General features: G+C 46.2%; 1 protein-coding gene across 1 annotated transcript in view; it reads right to left on the bottom strand.

The window, feature by feature from the left end:
• Positions 1-7,263, bottom strand: part of PTPN9 (protein tyrosine phosphatase non-receptor type 9) — a 36,327-nt gene extending 29,064 nt beyond the window's left edge. Inside the window, exon 1 of the mRNA XM_063142617.1 lies at positions 7,086-7,263. Coding sequence (XP_062998687.1) covers positions 7,086-7,118 — 33 coding nt within the window. The 5' untranslated portion in view covers positions 7,119-7,263. The remainder of the gene's footprint in view (positions 1-7,085) is intronic.
• Positions 7,264-15,307: the final 8,044 nt, after the last annotated feature.

Here is a 15,307-nt window from a genome sequence, read left to right as displayed (position 1 = left end):
TCAGAGGAGGTCAACCAGGATGATCAGGGGTCTGGAAACAAAGCCCTATGAAGAGAGACTGGAAGAACTGGGCATGTTTAGCCTGGAGAAGAGAAGATTGAGGGGAGACATGAGAGCACTCTTCAAATACTTCAAAGGTTGTCACACTGAGGAGGGCCAGGATCTCTTCTCAATCCTCCCAGAGTGCAGGACACGGAATAACGGCCTCAAGTTAAAGGAAGCCAGATTCCAGCTGGACATCTGGAAAAACTCCCTGACTGTTAGAGCAGTGCGACAATGGAAACAGTTACCTAGGGAGGTTGTGGGCTCTCCCACACTAGAGGCCTTCAAGAGGCAGCTGGACAACCGTCTGTCAGGGATACTTTAGGGTGGATTCCTGCATTGAGCAGGGGGTTGGACTCGATGGCCTTGTAGGCCCCTTCCAACTCTGCTATTCTATGATTCTATGATTCTAGGGGGGAAACTGCACAAAAGCTGGGGAACTACCGAACGATCAGATTCAGTACTACCAAACTATCAGACTACTGAACGACCAGATTTTGCCCCCAAAGCATGGTTCAGAAATAAAAGACTAGCCAAGGGTTGTTTTGACCATGGGAACTTGTGACCATATGGGAGTGAGCAAGAGTGCTACTTCCCATCCACTCTCTCCCACTTTGCTAAACAACCCAGGAATGCCCCTGTTCCTGGGTTGTTTTTGTGATGTGTGAACCCGGCACTCTGGGTTGTTGAGGGAGAAATGAGCCGGAGTTTTAACCCAACAACAAACCTCAGGGTCAAACTCTGGGGCATTCCTGGGTTGTTTCGTGAAGGAAAAAGTCAAGCTGTAGGGAGGTTGTATGCTTGCTTGCTCCCACATGCTCACAGCAACCCATGGTTAAAACAACCCATGGGTAGATAGTCGTTACATCCAAACTTGGATGTGTGGGAGGAACTTTGAGCAGAACCTCCCTAGTAGATTTTAAGGCATGGTCAGCAGGTATTCTTTTCAGGTATTTGGGGTCAAATCATTTAATAATTTAATAAAATTTAATAAAATCACCAGAGAATTTAGTTAAGGCTAAAGAGTTGGGGCCTTTTTATTTTAGAGAAAAAAAGGCAACAAGGGCTCTCCCACACTAGAGGCCTTCAAGAAGCAGCTGGACAACCCTCTGTCAGGAATGCTTTGAGGTGGATTCCTGCATTGAGCAGGGGGTTGGACTCGATGGCCTTGTAGGCCCCTTCCAACTCTACTATTCTATGATTCTAGGGTTCTATGAGAGATGGAAGAAGACACACAAGTGATGTTTATTTATTATTTTAAATTATCAAATCACAAGGCGGTATACAAAATTCATTAAAGCAGCAATTAATTAAAAACCCATAAATGTTAAAGTACAAAAGAAGCCCCACCCCAAAATCATGTGTAGTGTGGACAAAGGGCAGTATCGAATGCGCTAAGTCATCAATTTAATTGGATGGCCCTGGGTTCTAACATTATGAAAGTGATATAAAAACCTCTAGATATACACTTCAGGCAGTATCCAATGTGACAATACTGCTAACTTAAATTAAGTTGTGCTTGCTGGAATATCCTCCAGTGCAACACCAAGTACTATTGGCATTGTGCTAGAAGTCATTTGTGCTTGTGCATGATTGTACTTTAGCGGTAGCATCACACAGTTTCATAGAATCATAGAATAGCAGAGTTGGAAGGGGCCTATAAGGCCATTGAGTCCAACCCCCCACTCAGTGCAGGAATCCACCCTAAAGCATACCTGACAGTTTCTAGTCCTACAACACCCCTGCAAAATAGGCCACTTTACTTAAACTCACAATCCATTATTTTAAGCACTATGTTATCCCTACATAGGATTCTTGGGACATTCATGAGGACTAGTTACACTATAGTACAAAAGCAATATCTAACCTAGTATAAAGCCCGAAACGGCTCAACATTCAGGGAATGTGAAGAACCGCCTACTCCCATACAAACCTACCCAATTATTAAGACCATCTTCAGAGGATCTTTTTAGAGCAACCCCAACCCATGATGAGGTGGGCAGCAATGAGAAACATGAGGGCATCAGAAGAGCCCTGAGGCTGGATCAGACCAAAGGTCCACCTAGTCCAGCATTCCATTCCCACAGTGGTCAACCAGCTGTTGATCAGGAACCCACAAGCAGGACATGGGCGCAACAGCACCCTCCCGCCCCTGTTCCCAAACTAGTAGACAGAGATATACAGCCTCTGATACTGGAAGTAATACATAACCATCATGACCAGTAGTCATTGATAGCTTTCTCCTCCATGAATTTATCTCATCCCCCTTTAAAGCCATCCATGTTGGTGGCCATCACTACATCCTGTGGGAGTGAGTTCCACAGTTTAAATATGTGATCTGTGAAGAAAGACTTACTCTTATCCTTCCTGAATCTCCCACCGCTCATCTTCATTGAATGGCCCTGGGTCTAGCATTAGGGGAGCGGGGTGGCAGCTCAATTGAGGAATGATTGCTCCCATCCATTCACTCCACATCCCATCTTTATTGGTTTTTAGGTGCTTTTTTTTAATGGCATTTTTGCAAGCTTAGGGTCTTTTCAGCATTTGTCTTCCTGGGTTTGGAGTTGTATTTTAAAGCTTTTGTTGTATCCTTGGCTGTTGTCTGTATTTTTATTTATTAAATAGATTTAAAGGCAGCCAACAATACAATACAGAGATCATGACAAAAGTTATAATTAAAACATTTCGATTAAAACAACTCCAGTAAAAACACAAAGGAATTCAAAGAAAAATAAAAGCACATTCCATAAGAAAGAATTAAAAACCCAGTTCAACAACAAATCAGCTTACAGTGAAATCCTTTACATGTCGACTCAGAATGAGGTCCCATTAAATTCAGTGGGACTTACTCCAAGGTATAGGGTTGCAGCCTTAGATGCCAAAAACGTCTGAATAGAAATGAATTTGCCTGCCACTGGAAGGATAACAGAAGTGGATCTCAGTTGGCAAGAAGGTCCTAAGCCTGGAAACAGCCATCACGGATCTCAAATTTTCCTTTTTTTATTTTTTGGTGTGCATTTTAAAATTCATTGCAAGCTGTCATGAAAACTAAGGTTGAGCAGCAGGACACGGAACAACAGGCTGAAGTTACAGGAGGTCAGATTCCGGCTGGACATCAGGAAAAACTTCCTGACTGTTAGAGCAGTACGGCAATGGAACCAGTTACCTAGGGAGGTGGTGGGCTCTCCCACACTAGAGGCCTTCAAGAGGCATCTGGACAACCATCTGTCAGGGATGCTTTAGGGTGGATTCCTGCACTGAGCAGGGGGTTGGACTCGATGGCCTTATAGGCCCCTTCCAACTCTACTATTCTATGATTCTATAAGGAGATGGTGAGAAATCTAAATAAATCTGAAAATATAAAGCCAGATCCTGATGAGGGCTTGCATCAAACATTTCTCCCTGATTCCCTGCAAAGGAAACTCCCATTTCCTTGGGCATCCTCCTGAGAATGGCAGCTCATGATGGCCCAGCTGACTCTAGTCCCTTGAGTACACACAAAGAAAAAGTCACAGGAGAGCAACAGAGTTCACAGTGAGTAGAAATGGACAACAGTCTGAAGGGGCAGAGGAGGGCATGGGAAAAGGGGAAGAGCCCAATATAGGTAGCAATCGCCCAGGAAGCCCTAAAAATTCTGAGAAAAATAGATGGCTGGGTGAAATGCTACCAAGGGATCCCGAGATTATTATTTTTTTTGTTGGGATATATGGAATTAATTACAAAAGGCCAAAGAGAAATCAAGTTTTATCTGCTAGCAACAGCCGCGAAGTTACTACTAGCAAAATATCAGTGGCACAGCTGTGCACTGGTTAAGGTTTGGGCTATGGGGTTGTCATGAAATGGACATAAAAGTATTTTGTAAAGGGAGAGGAAAAGTATTCAATCAAGACGGCTTAAATTTAGGGAGTGCACCTATCCAGTTTTTCAAGGAGGATCAATAATTTATCACAAGGCACAATCTGAAGGCATTAAAAAGCATCTGAAGCTAAGCAAATGGGTTTGGGTCTGGTCAATGTCTGGATGGTAGACCACCAGGAAACCTGAAGAATGTGTGATGAGCAGCATATATTCTTTCTCTACTTCCCTTGATGTCTCCCTGCTGTCAGATTGTAAGCACCTCAGAGCAGGGACCTATCTTCTTGTTCTCTGCATCTTTGCCCAGGTGATCCTACCTGAGCTTTATCATCAAACTCAGGGAGACACAGCTCTGATCTGTGAGGAGCAAAGACAGGGCCCTTTTCGTTGTGGCATCACAACAGTGAATTTTTCTCCCCAGGAAGTTTAATGTGGTCCTATGTTTTCTTTTTTTAGATGGTGTTTGAAGATGTGTTTATTCTGGAAAACATATTACATCTGCTGCTATTGCCCCCTTTGCTGAGTTTTTTTTAAAAAAATGCTCCTTCCTATCTGCTTAAAAAAACCATGAGATTTTATAACGTATTTTATTGCTATATACTGCAGTTTGTTTTTGTTTTAAATGTAAGCTGCTTTGGAAAACTTGCTTGAAAAGCAGGGTAGAAATTCTTTAAGTAAAAGAAAGCACCGGACACTGAAATATATTAGTAGAGATGGTTATATTATTATTAACAATAGCAGCAGCAGCAATCATAAAAAAAATCCAAGATATAAAATGTAATAAAATATATTTTAAAAAAAGATCGAAGAAAATTTGCATCAAGGAGAGTTTTATCATTCAGTAGATATGTTCCTTTTTTAAAAAAAATTGCCGGAACTGACAACATTCATTGAACTTTGTGTGGGAACAGCCTTTTCTGTTGCAAGGAAGGTCCGTCTGTGAGAACTTTAATGAAGAGGAAGAAGAAAACACAGAAGGAGACTAGAAATAAGCGCCTAAAATGGTTTTTTTGTCTCTTTAAAGGATTCCAGGCCATGGTGGGTGGGACCAGGCTTGGCTGACATATCACTGGCCTTCTCAGCCCCCCCCCCCCCCGCCTCTTCATAGCCGGCTGGTGAGAGGGCATCAGTAAACCCCCCCCCCCATCCCCTCTCCAGAGCTGTCCTCTTTTTCGAGGATGTGTAACATCCTCCTGAGATGACTCAAGAATCGCAGGAAGAAGCCCTGTATGCTCACGTCAGAGGAGGGGAAGGAGGAGGCAAAGAGGGCCCGATCCTTCCTAAAGAAAAGAGCGAGGGATGAAACGGGGAAGGGGGGGGGGGAGAGAGAGAGAATAAAATGAGAGGGGGAAAATGTTTATAAAGGGGGACGGAGGGAAGGGAGCTGCGCCATCACCTGGAAAGCCGTGGGATGGGTTCCCTCCCCCCCAACTCAGTGATGGCTCCAGAAACTGCGTACGAAGTTTCAAATTCAGTGCAATATTTCTGTAAGAAAGAGCGGGGGGGGTGGGAGGAATTAAGCCCTGAACTGACACGCACCCAGGGGCCATTTGAGGCAGAGAACCCAGGAGTCCAGATGATGTATTTTTTTTAGCAGATCACAGAGGAAGAAAAGCTGCTGCTCCCGCAAAGCCCTTTCCTGTCTCCCCAGTTATGTGCTTGCAAAGGGAAGGGGGGGGAGAGAAAGAAGAACAGGAGGGAACGGAAAACTACCCCCCTCCTCGCCCTCTCGCCTCACTTCCGCGAACTCCAAAGCAAGAGAAGGGAGGTGTTGCAGGGACGATTCCTCACCATTCAATTTTGAGTTTCACATCCTCACCCCATCGCTTTTCGAAAAATAGAAAAAGAGGTGAGGGAGTAAAGCAAACCTCCCCCCCCCCACAAATAGACACTCAAAGGTGGGGAGGGGGGGGAGAACATTTAATGCATAAGAATCAATTAATCGAAAACAGCCCTGGAGGAGGCTGGGCCCTTAAGGACTGCTGAAAGCTCAATTCCCAGCCACCCACCCCAAATCATATTGGGTGGGGGGAGAGAATTCTTTTTCCTCCCTCCCCTATCAAGCAGCCCCACAGAAAGACTGGGAGGCGAGTGCATCTGTCGTGAATTATTCCCCCAACCTTGCGCACACACAGAACACCCTGGATTCACTTGTTTCTGAGTGGTAGCTGTCAACAAATATTGGGGTGGGTGGGGAGAGAGAGACGGTGCCCCCTCCATCCTCACCCTTAGAAGGGGCATTGATAGGGGGTTATTCTCAGAATGGGCTGAGAATAACGGGGGTCTCTCCCTGTTACACAGCAAAGCCCCCCCCCCGCTTCTCTGGACCTGAGTAGGCCGCATCTGAGCCCCCCTCCCCAACTCTGTGATCACCATGGAAACCCCACCAAGGGACAACATGTCTGTCTATTCCCCACCCTCCAACCCCCATCTCTCGGGAAAACCAGCATCAGCTTGGGAAAAGATGGGGAGGTTGAGAAGCAGGGAAGGTCACACTTTGAAACACCCCCCCCCCCCCCACACACACAAGATTTCATCCCTTTGAAGACTACAGGGGAGGGGAAAAAGGAAACAGGGCCAAAGTGGAAAAGCTCCCCAGCCTCAATCACCCCCCTCCCTCCCAAGGCTGGATACTGGGGAGAGAGCGGGGTGCATTGCTGCGCTGAGAAGGTCCATTAATGAGGCTTATGGATTCCGCGGGGCGGAGTTGCATTGCTGAGCTCTCAGGAATGAGACCGGGGACGGCCGGCACCAAGGCTCGGGTCCCGCGAATTTTATTGCCTTCCAAGAGGTAGCATTTATTTACTTCTCATGTCATAGCCTTGTTGTTTAATGACGTATCGCTTAATCGCATAATATTTGTCGAGACATGTTTTTTTCCCCCCTTTTAAAAAAAGAAGCATAAAAACAATAATAACTCGGCGCCGTGCAGAACACAGAAAGAAACAGGCCCCGAACCGGCTTTACAATCCGATCTGAACCAGAAGCCCAAATGGCAAAATATTCAAAACTGCAGGAAGGAAATAAAGAAATAAAAAAATTGAAGGAAGGTTGTCATCCAGCCGTGTAAAAAATAATAATTAAAAACCCACAACACACACACACACAAAGAGAGATCAATGCAGCCTCTTCCTCCTCCTCCCCCCCATTGCACCCCCCCAAATATATTGGGGTGCAAAATATCTTACCTGCTCCTCCTCGGGGCTCAGTTCCGCAGCCATCCTTCTGACCCCCCACGGCTGGATCCCGGAGAGGAGAAGATTCTTAAGTTTTCCAAAACCGCCACTGCCCCCCACAAATAAAATTAAAATAACGTGCTGTTTTTCAGCCTCCCCCCCACTTAATGTGGGGGGGGGGAGCAATCAAGTCCAAAAGCCCGGTCTTTCCCCTCCCACCCACCCCCCTCTTTTTTCTTCCGGACCCTCAACTCGGGCTGCGCCCAAACTTAAGAGAATCGCATTCTTCAACGTCTTCCTTTTAGGACCTCTTTAAATATATATATATATATTTACATCTATTTGTTTAATTTCTTAAAAATAAAATAAAATAAAGAAACGTGAGGCGAGGAGGAGAGCGGAGGGATTCGATTTATTATTATTATTAGTGTTATTAATTATTATTATTGCGTCATCCTCTCTCGGTTGCCAAGTCAAAACGCACAACTGGAAGGGCTGAAGAAGAAGAAAAAAGAGAAAAGTTCCGGAAAAAGAAGGGGTGTGTGGAATGACCCTGCAGGCACAAGAAACTCTTTACATTTCTGATTTTCGCTGCAGGAAATGCTCTCTTGCCTTAGAACACCCAATATATATAGGAAGGCAAAAGGGTTAAAAAGGAAGGGGGGAGAGAGAAAGGGAAGGGGGGTGGGGAGAGAGAGAGAAACACAGACAGATCTTTCGAAATTGCAGAACTTCCCAGCCTCAAAGCGCAAATCCTCCCCAGATTGTGCGAAAACGTCTCCCTGCAAAGATCCTTCCTCCTGTTGCTTTCTGGGAGGAGGAGGAGGAGGACGAGGAGGAGGAAACCGGGGCGGGGGGAGAGAGAATTAGTAGGAAGCGAACAAATTCCTATTTCTTTTCTTTTTTGGCTTTCCGGGCTTGGAGCTCTTCTGCTGTAACCTGCCTGCCTGCCTGCCTCTTCCTCTGCTTCTTCGCAGCAGTCCTCATTCCTCAAAAGCAGCAGCTAAAGAGAGAGAGGGGAGGGGGGAGGGAGGGAGGAAGCCAACCCAACCCCCTCTTCTCACAAGCCAATACTGCTTCCTCTGCTCATCTAGCTACAAAGCCTCATCATCTATTCCGCCCCCCCCTTCCTCACTCCATGCTCCATTCAGAAACGGAATCTCATTCACAGGCAGCAGGCAGAGAGAGAGAGAGAGAGAGAGAGGGATGGATCTCTAATCCAGGGAGGAGGAGGAGGAGGAGGAGGGGGAGGGGAAAGCAGCACGATCCATAGGCAGGACAGAGAAACAGGAAACTCTCCAAGCAAGAGGGAGATTGATTTGGGGAGGGGAGAGAGAGAGAGAGAGAACAGAAGGTCAGAAGGCTGAAATCCACCAGGGACAAACAAGAAAAGTCTACACATGCACCTCCAGGACGCAGCAATAACGCAGCCTGCGCAGTTGCTCAGGAGCAAGGCCTGCCGTGCTCCATGGGCTTTGCCCTCTAGGCCCTGTGTTTCTTAGGGGACTTCCTCCCCTGCCCCCACCCCACCCCCACCCCACATCTCTGCTTGGAGCACAAAAGCACCCATAGCAGCAATCCTGTTTAGTCAGAAGGAAGGCGCGCGCTGGTAAATTGCGTGCATCTATTGCATCTGAAATTTGAATATGCAGTCGGTATTATTTTTAAAAGGATATATTTGATTTAAAATGGGTGCTCCTTGTTTTCTGTCCCCTGTTGTTGTTTTTTAAAAAATGAGACTTAAGGGCACAATCCTACACATACCTAGACAGAAAAAGAAGCCGTACAACTCCCAGAGACTTTGAAATCCAGTGGGGCTTACTTTTGAGTAAAATCTGCCTCGGTTTTGCACTGAACAATCATTTCAAAGGTCACAAGACTTGCCTGCTTTGTTGGGCCCTTCCCTTGGTGTTCTGAACTTCACATCATCTATGGAAACTCTCTTGTGTTCGGGAAGGGGCATTGCAGACTTGAAACTTTGTGACAGGGGCCCAGTTACAAATGTCTACCGCTGAGAGCCAGTCCAAGGCCCGTGTACATGACCAACAGAATACTAAGAACTTAGGAAGCCGCCTAGTATCAGTTCAAGTTGATTTATCCATCAAGCTCAGTATTGCTTGCTCTGACTGGAAGCATCTTTCCCAAGGGCCTCAGGCAGAAACGGGCCTTCTTATCTGGAGGTGCGAAGGATTGAACTTTTTTGCATGCAAAATTTGTGTTCTACCACTGAGCTATGACTTTTCTCCTGGGTAGTTTGTCCATCTAGCTCAGTATTGCCTGCTCTGACTGGCAGTGTCTCTTCTCCCAGGGTCTCGGGGAGAGAAGGGGTTTTCCCATCACAGATTTTTTTAGCAGGTGCTCCACTGCTGAGACACGGCAGCCTTCTACAACCCAGCACCCTTCCAGTTGGGTTGGACCACAACTCCCAACGCCCCCAGTTAGTCTGCTGGCTGGTAACAGTGGGAGTTGATGTCCAACACAACTAGAGGGCACCAAATTGGGGAAGGTGAAGCTACAGTTGCTCTTCCCCTGGGAGGAGGCCTTGCTGTCTAAGCAGAACGCCTGTCCCTTGTCATGTTGCCGTGGGGGCACGCAAGTCGTGCACTGTCGTTGCCAGTCCAACTAGCACGTTGGGAGGCCACTTAGGCGTTGCTAAGGAAGAGGGCCAAACAGGAGACAAATCTGCAACTCATATGCAGAGATGCAAATTTAGAAATAATTATTATAATATAAATATGGTACGTCTCGGTGCCTTGCTCAGCCAGTGCTCCTGATGGTCACCTTCAAGGTCCTTTAGTGCTTCCTTCTGGTGGTTCCTTCTTTCTAAACTGGGTTTGCCCGACGGCCCTTCAACAGAAGGCACCTTCAAATAGAGACCTGCAATCCGCTATGAAGTAGGACATTTGGCCACCCGACACCGCTCATGACTTGGCAGCTGGGTGTGGTTCTCGGTGCCCTGAGGCCATTTGGCTGAGCATGGCCACCTAAGTATCACTGTACTTTCTCACAGCAATGAAAACACAAGGCCCAGCCTGGTGCCCTCCAGATGCAGTGTACTACAATTCCCATAATGCCCAGGCAGCATGGACAGTGGCTATCGGAACGTTGCCAGGTTGGCAAAGGCTGCACCGGGCCCAGCTCTGATCCAGCCAGGGGAGTCCCGAGATGCCGGCCGGCTGGCAGAGAGGACATGCAGGCAGATGCAGACTTGACCTTGTGACTCACGGGCGCTGGGGCCCCATGTGACACGCGTCTCGTGCCTCTCAGCCAGATCTGATTATGGCCTGCAGCTTGTAGGATTGCAAAATGAGTCTTCCCCATGTAGGGGATATCAAGCAACGGCTTGTGCTGGAGATGTTGACCTCAAATGCCAAAGAAATGTCACGTGCACCAAAAGGTTTGTAAAAACGTCCGTGATCCTTCTCTGCTGCCCGACACTTGAACACGGAGAGAAGATTGGGCACTAGCTTTGGCCCAGAGAGAGGTTTCAGGGCTCAGGGAGAGGGCTGATTCCCAGGGCTTCAAGGGAGCAAGTTTTAATCACGGGGCTATCAGCTAGCTCAACACACCTCCCTTCTAGATCACTTTTAAGCACAATAGATGATCTGGCATGTGGCTTTCTGTAGTAACTGTTTCACATATATGTGCTACGTATTTGTTCCTGCTCATGTAAACTCTACACCTTCAGTCCTGATCAGAGTTCCTAGGGCAGCTCACAAAAAGGATTAAAAACACACTTTTACAAAAAGCAGAAGAACAATACAAAAAAATCCCCCAGCCCACAACCAGCACCAGGCACCTCTAACAGCATTAGCAATCAACAGCAGCGCAATGCAGACAATATAGAACTCCTTGCAGGCGATCTTGCAGCAGCTTTAAAAAGGTTAAAACAGGGGTGTTTCTGAACCGCTTTAAGACGGAGGGCCCAAATTCATTTTTGGAGAAACACTGGGATGGGGGTACACATCCCAGAAGTGGGCAGAGCTGAAGGCAAAAGAAGGTGGGGACCAAATTCGAAAAATATCAGCAAATTTCAGCTTAGAGGTTCTCTTACCAGCCAAGAAGCAGGTCCAATTTTTTTAGAATGGGATGTCAGGGAGATGCAAAAGCCGGGAAATCATAAAACCAGTGGATGGATGGCTTCTTTAGGGTTCTGACTGGAACCCGGAGCGGATTCACTACCCCACTGAGATCGAAGCCCCCAGTCCTCACTGCACCAAACCACTTGCTTCCGGGGGAGTGGCCTTCTGAGGAACCCCAGCCCCCACCCCCAATTTGAACCTGTTTGGCCAGATTTGGCCAACAGGCCTCAGGTGCTGACCCCGGGGTTAAAACCCACAGCTGCAGTGTCCACAGTGATATTACAAGGTGTAGCAGTAACGGATTGCCCTAGGGCCAATGCTGCTGTCTTGCTGGACAGCAAACACAGGGAGCTTGGGGGAAAATGCTTTTAAAAGCATCTTAACCATCATTCATAAGTGGTTTTAATTTCTTTCCTTGTTTAAGTGAACTTTAAATAAATAAATAAATAAAGGTTCTCCCCTGATTCTCCTTTGCAGTTCTGGCTCCATTTTTTTTTTTTTTTACTATTCAGCCATGCCCTCGAACCAACGCAACACTCCTATGAGAAGAATTTTGACTTCCACTTGTTGGTCACCCTGAGACGTCTCCAGGCCTCCCTTGTGGTAGCCCCCAGCCCTGCCCCTCAAATCTCAGACTTTGGGGTGCTGGAGATCTGGCCAACCTTTTAGTATGTATTGGTGTCATCAATGCAATTCAACATTAATTCAGCCGGTGTTGTCTCCATCAACATGGAGGTACTGGTTCCTCTCTATTCAGCCCTGGTTATTATTATTATTATTATTATTTATTTATTTATTTATTTATTTATTTATTTATTTATTTATATAGCACCATCAATGTACATGGTGCTGTACAGAGTAAAACAGTAAATAGCAAGGCCCTGCCGCATAGGCTTACAATCTAATAAGGCCTCATCTAGAGTATTGGTCCAGTTCTGGGCTCCACAATTCAAGAAGGACACAGACAAGCTGGAGCGTGTTCAGAGGAGGGCAACCAGGATGATCAGGGGTCCGGAAACAAAGCCCTATGAAGAAAGACTGAAAGAACTGGGCATGTTTAGCCTGGAGAAGAGGAGGGGAGACATGATAGCACTCTTCAAATACTTAAAAGGTTGTCACACAGAGGAGGGCCAGGATCTCTTTTCAATCCTCCCAGAGTGCAGGACACGGAATAACGGGCTCAAGTTAAAGGAAGCCAGATTCCAGCTGGACATCAGGAAAAACTTCCTGACTGTTAGAGCAGTACGACAATGGAATCAGTTACCTAGGGAGGTGGTGGGCTCTCCCACACTAGAGGCCTTCAAGAGGCAACTGGACAGCCATCTGTCAGGGATGCTTTAGGGTGGATTCCTGCATTGAGCAGGGGGTTGGGCTCGATGGCCTTGTAGGCCCCTTCCAACTCTGCTTTTCTATGATTCTATGAGAACGAGTAACTTTTTTTTAAAAAGGAAGCTGAGAAGAGTTCTAAGAAGCCAGCTGGTTGAAAGCAGCGCCTTCGTTCTTTCTGGGAAGGGGACAAAGGCCTCAGAGTCTCTTGCATGATTCTGCCTAGGGTGGTGTTGCATGAGAGTATGCGACACCACAGATGCTCTGCCCTAACACACCAATATTCTATGCTAAGGCACGGCCCATACATTTCCTAGCATCTCTTTGCAAGTGCAAGGACTTAAAAAGAAAGAAAAAAACACCAGTGGGTGCTGAGATTCATTGGAAGCTGGATTCTGCTGTTTTTCTCCTCTCTTTCCCCTTACTCCAATAACCTACATTTAGGAGAAGTGCTTGCTTAACACAAGACAAATTATCACATTTGTTTCTCACTTCCAACCTGCTGTTTCCTATTTGTTGCATGAACAGCTCTTGTTCAGTGTTCCTCTCCACAGATGTTGCTTACTTGCACTATCAGAAATCAAATGGTTTGCAAGCCGCCTACATTCTTGGCAAAGCAAGCATCATTTTCTGAGAAGAACAGAGAGTGGTGAGATGAGGGATTTAAACGGCTCTACTGTCTGCTGATGGCGAAAAACTCCTGGCTATCAGGGTGCTCATCAGCTACTGGACATGATGTAATTTCTCTTCAAAACCACCCAGAGATATTCAGAGAATTGGAGGCTGGGTGCAGCAGTATTTATAGCGTGGAAAGAAAACATTGCTTCTTTTAAACTCTAAAATGGCTCCCTGCGTATTCAGACTCCTTGTCCAGGCAGAATCCATCTGGGATCTCCAACATGCTCATGCTTTAGTTCATAAAGTTTTATTTTATATATTTTTAATGTTTTTTTTTTTAATGTTCTGCCCTCCAGTGCCATCTTTATTTCAAGAGTGGCTTTGCATTTTGGAGCTCAGACTGCACCTTTGCTTTGTACTCGGGTTCTTTGGCAAGTTACTTTCATGAATGGGCAAGACGCCCCCCCCCATGGCAGCCATTTTGCAAGAGCACCCACGACTCTCTCAAATTTCCAAGTGTTCTCACCAACCCAAAAAGCCTGGGTACCCTTGTAATACCTTTTTGAAACATGGCTTAATACATTGTTAACTGGTGCCCAATCTACTACAAAATGAATTCATTCCTGTGACTTTTGTAAAGTACTCAGGGCTCTGGGTATACTGTGATTCTGTAGGAGTACCACAGGGAGGGGGGGAGGCACAGCATGCTATGGTTCAGTGCAGAATCATTTCCTAAGAATTAGTCTCCATTTTGATAGATTTAAAGAAGCAAGTTTCTAATCCTTAATGGCTGGAAATTGTGTGGGTGATGCCAAGACAGATACAGAAGTCAGATAAACATCCTGTTTAGCTCCTTGAATTAGCAAAATAAATGATGCAAAAGAAGAGAAACCATGCAAATGTGCGTAATTTAGACCAATTGCAGAATCTAGCCCCTTGTTGCAGAACCCAAGTGAGGTTGATTCAAATCTTTTTTTTTGTTAGCACGCACATCGCTTAATTTCCACTCAAAATCTGTTGGCACGGATTTTCCCCAATTTTCTCTCTAACTACAGTGAAGACAGAGGAACTATCAGCCTCTTATCCTTCACAGAGTTAAATGGTTCAGCTTAGCAGTCCAGTGATAGTTCAGCAGCAATGCTGCGCACGTTTAGAGAGAAAGAAGTCGTACAACCCCCAGCAGTGAGTCCGATGGGACATACCCCCAGGTAAGTGTGTATAGGATTGCAGCCTCACAGCACAATCTTACGCATGTTTACTCCAAAGTAAGCCCCACTGATCTTAATGGGACTTACTCTCCAGTAAGTGTATATGGGATTGCAACCTTAGGATGCAATTCTATGCAATTTTAGACAGAAAAAAGACCTACAATTCCCCGGCCACTATTTTGTTGGGAGTTAGGTCTGTTTTTTCTGTCTAAACATGCATAAGATTGTGCCCTTAAAGGAGAGGAGGAAGACACTCTGCAAAACCTGACTTACAGAGGTCTGGAGATTGCCTCCATATCTGTTTTTGAATGATATCGTTTGGCTAAAGCTGGAAGAATAAAGTTTCGGGACTTGTAGAGTTCATGGATGGTCTCCTGCTCTTCCATCCCAAACACGAACACTACACTGTACAAGTCCTCCAAGACTAAGAACATTTCCTGGCCTAGGTAACAGAGAGCAGAGCAGAGGTCCCACTTCTAAATGAAGCCGACAGAGGTGTCCAATGAAGCTAAAGTATTGGCTTTGTGCCTCTGTAGCACAGAAGATCCTGCGGAAAATGTCAAGGACTCCCTAGTGCTCAGTTGCAATATTGACAAGCACGATGGCTCTGAATAAACCAGGTCACTCGGTCCGTGTTTCCATGTTGCAAAGCAGGGCTGCGGAATCTCTTTCAGCTCAAGGGCTGAATTCAGTTGTGGAGATCTTTGGTGGTGGTGGTGGTGGGGCAATCCCAGTGGTAGGCGGGGCCAAAGGCCAAAGGAAACAGGCCAACATACCAGAAATACCAGTCAATTTTAGCTTAAGCCTTAGGACAGGCATTTCAACCTTTGAGAACGGGGACCAGGCTGGGACTCCAGGAGGTTCCCCACTCCGGTTCAACAGCTTGGCTTGAAAAACCAAATCACTCCATTGCATAAAATATTAATTGTAATAAGTATGTATTACTGTTCTAGCAATAACTGGGTATTCTCGGCCCTGTACCCGATGGGGAAAGCAAGGA

Source organism: Elgaria multicarinata, chromosome 16, assembly GCF_023053635.1.
Source record: "Elgaria multicarinata webbii isolate HBS135686 ecotype San Diego chromosome 16, rElgMul1.1.pri, whole genome shotgun sequence".
Classification (NCBI taxonomy): domain Eukaryota; kingdom Metazoa; phylum Chordata; class Lepidosauria; order Squamata; family Anguidae; genus Elgaria; species Elgaria multicarinata.
The sequence above is the reverse complement of the archived record's forward strand: the minus strand, read 5'-3'. Positions and strand labels throughout refer to the sequence as shown.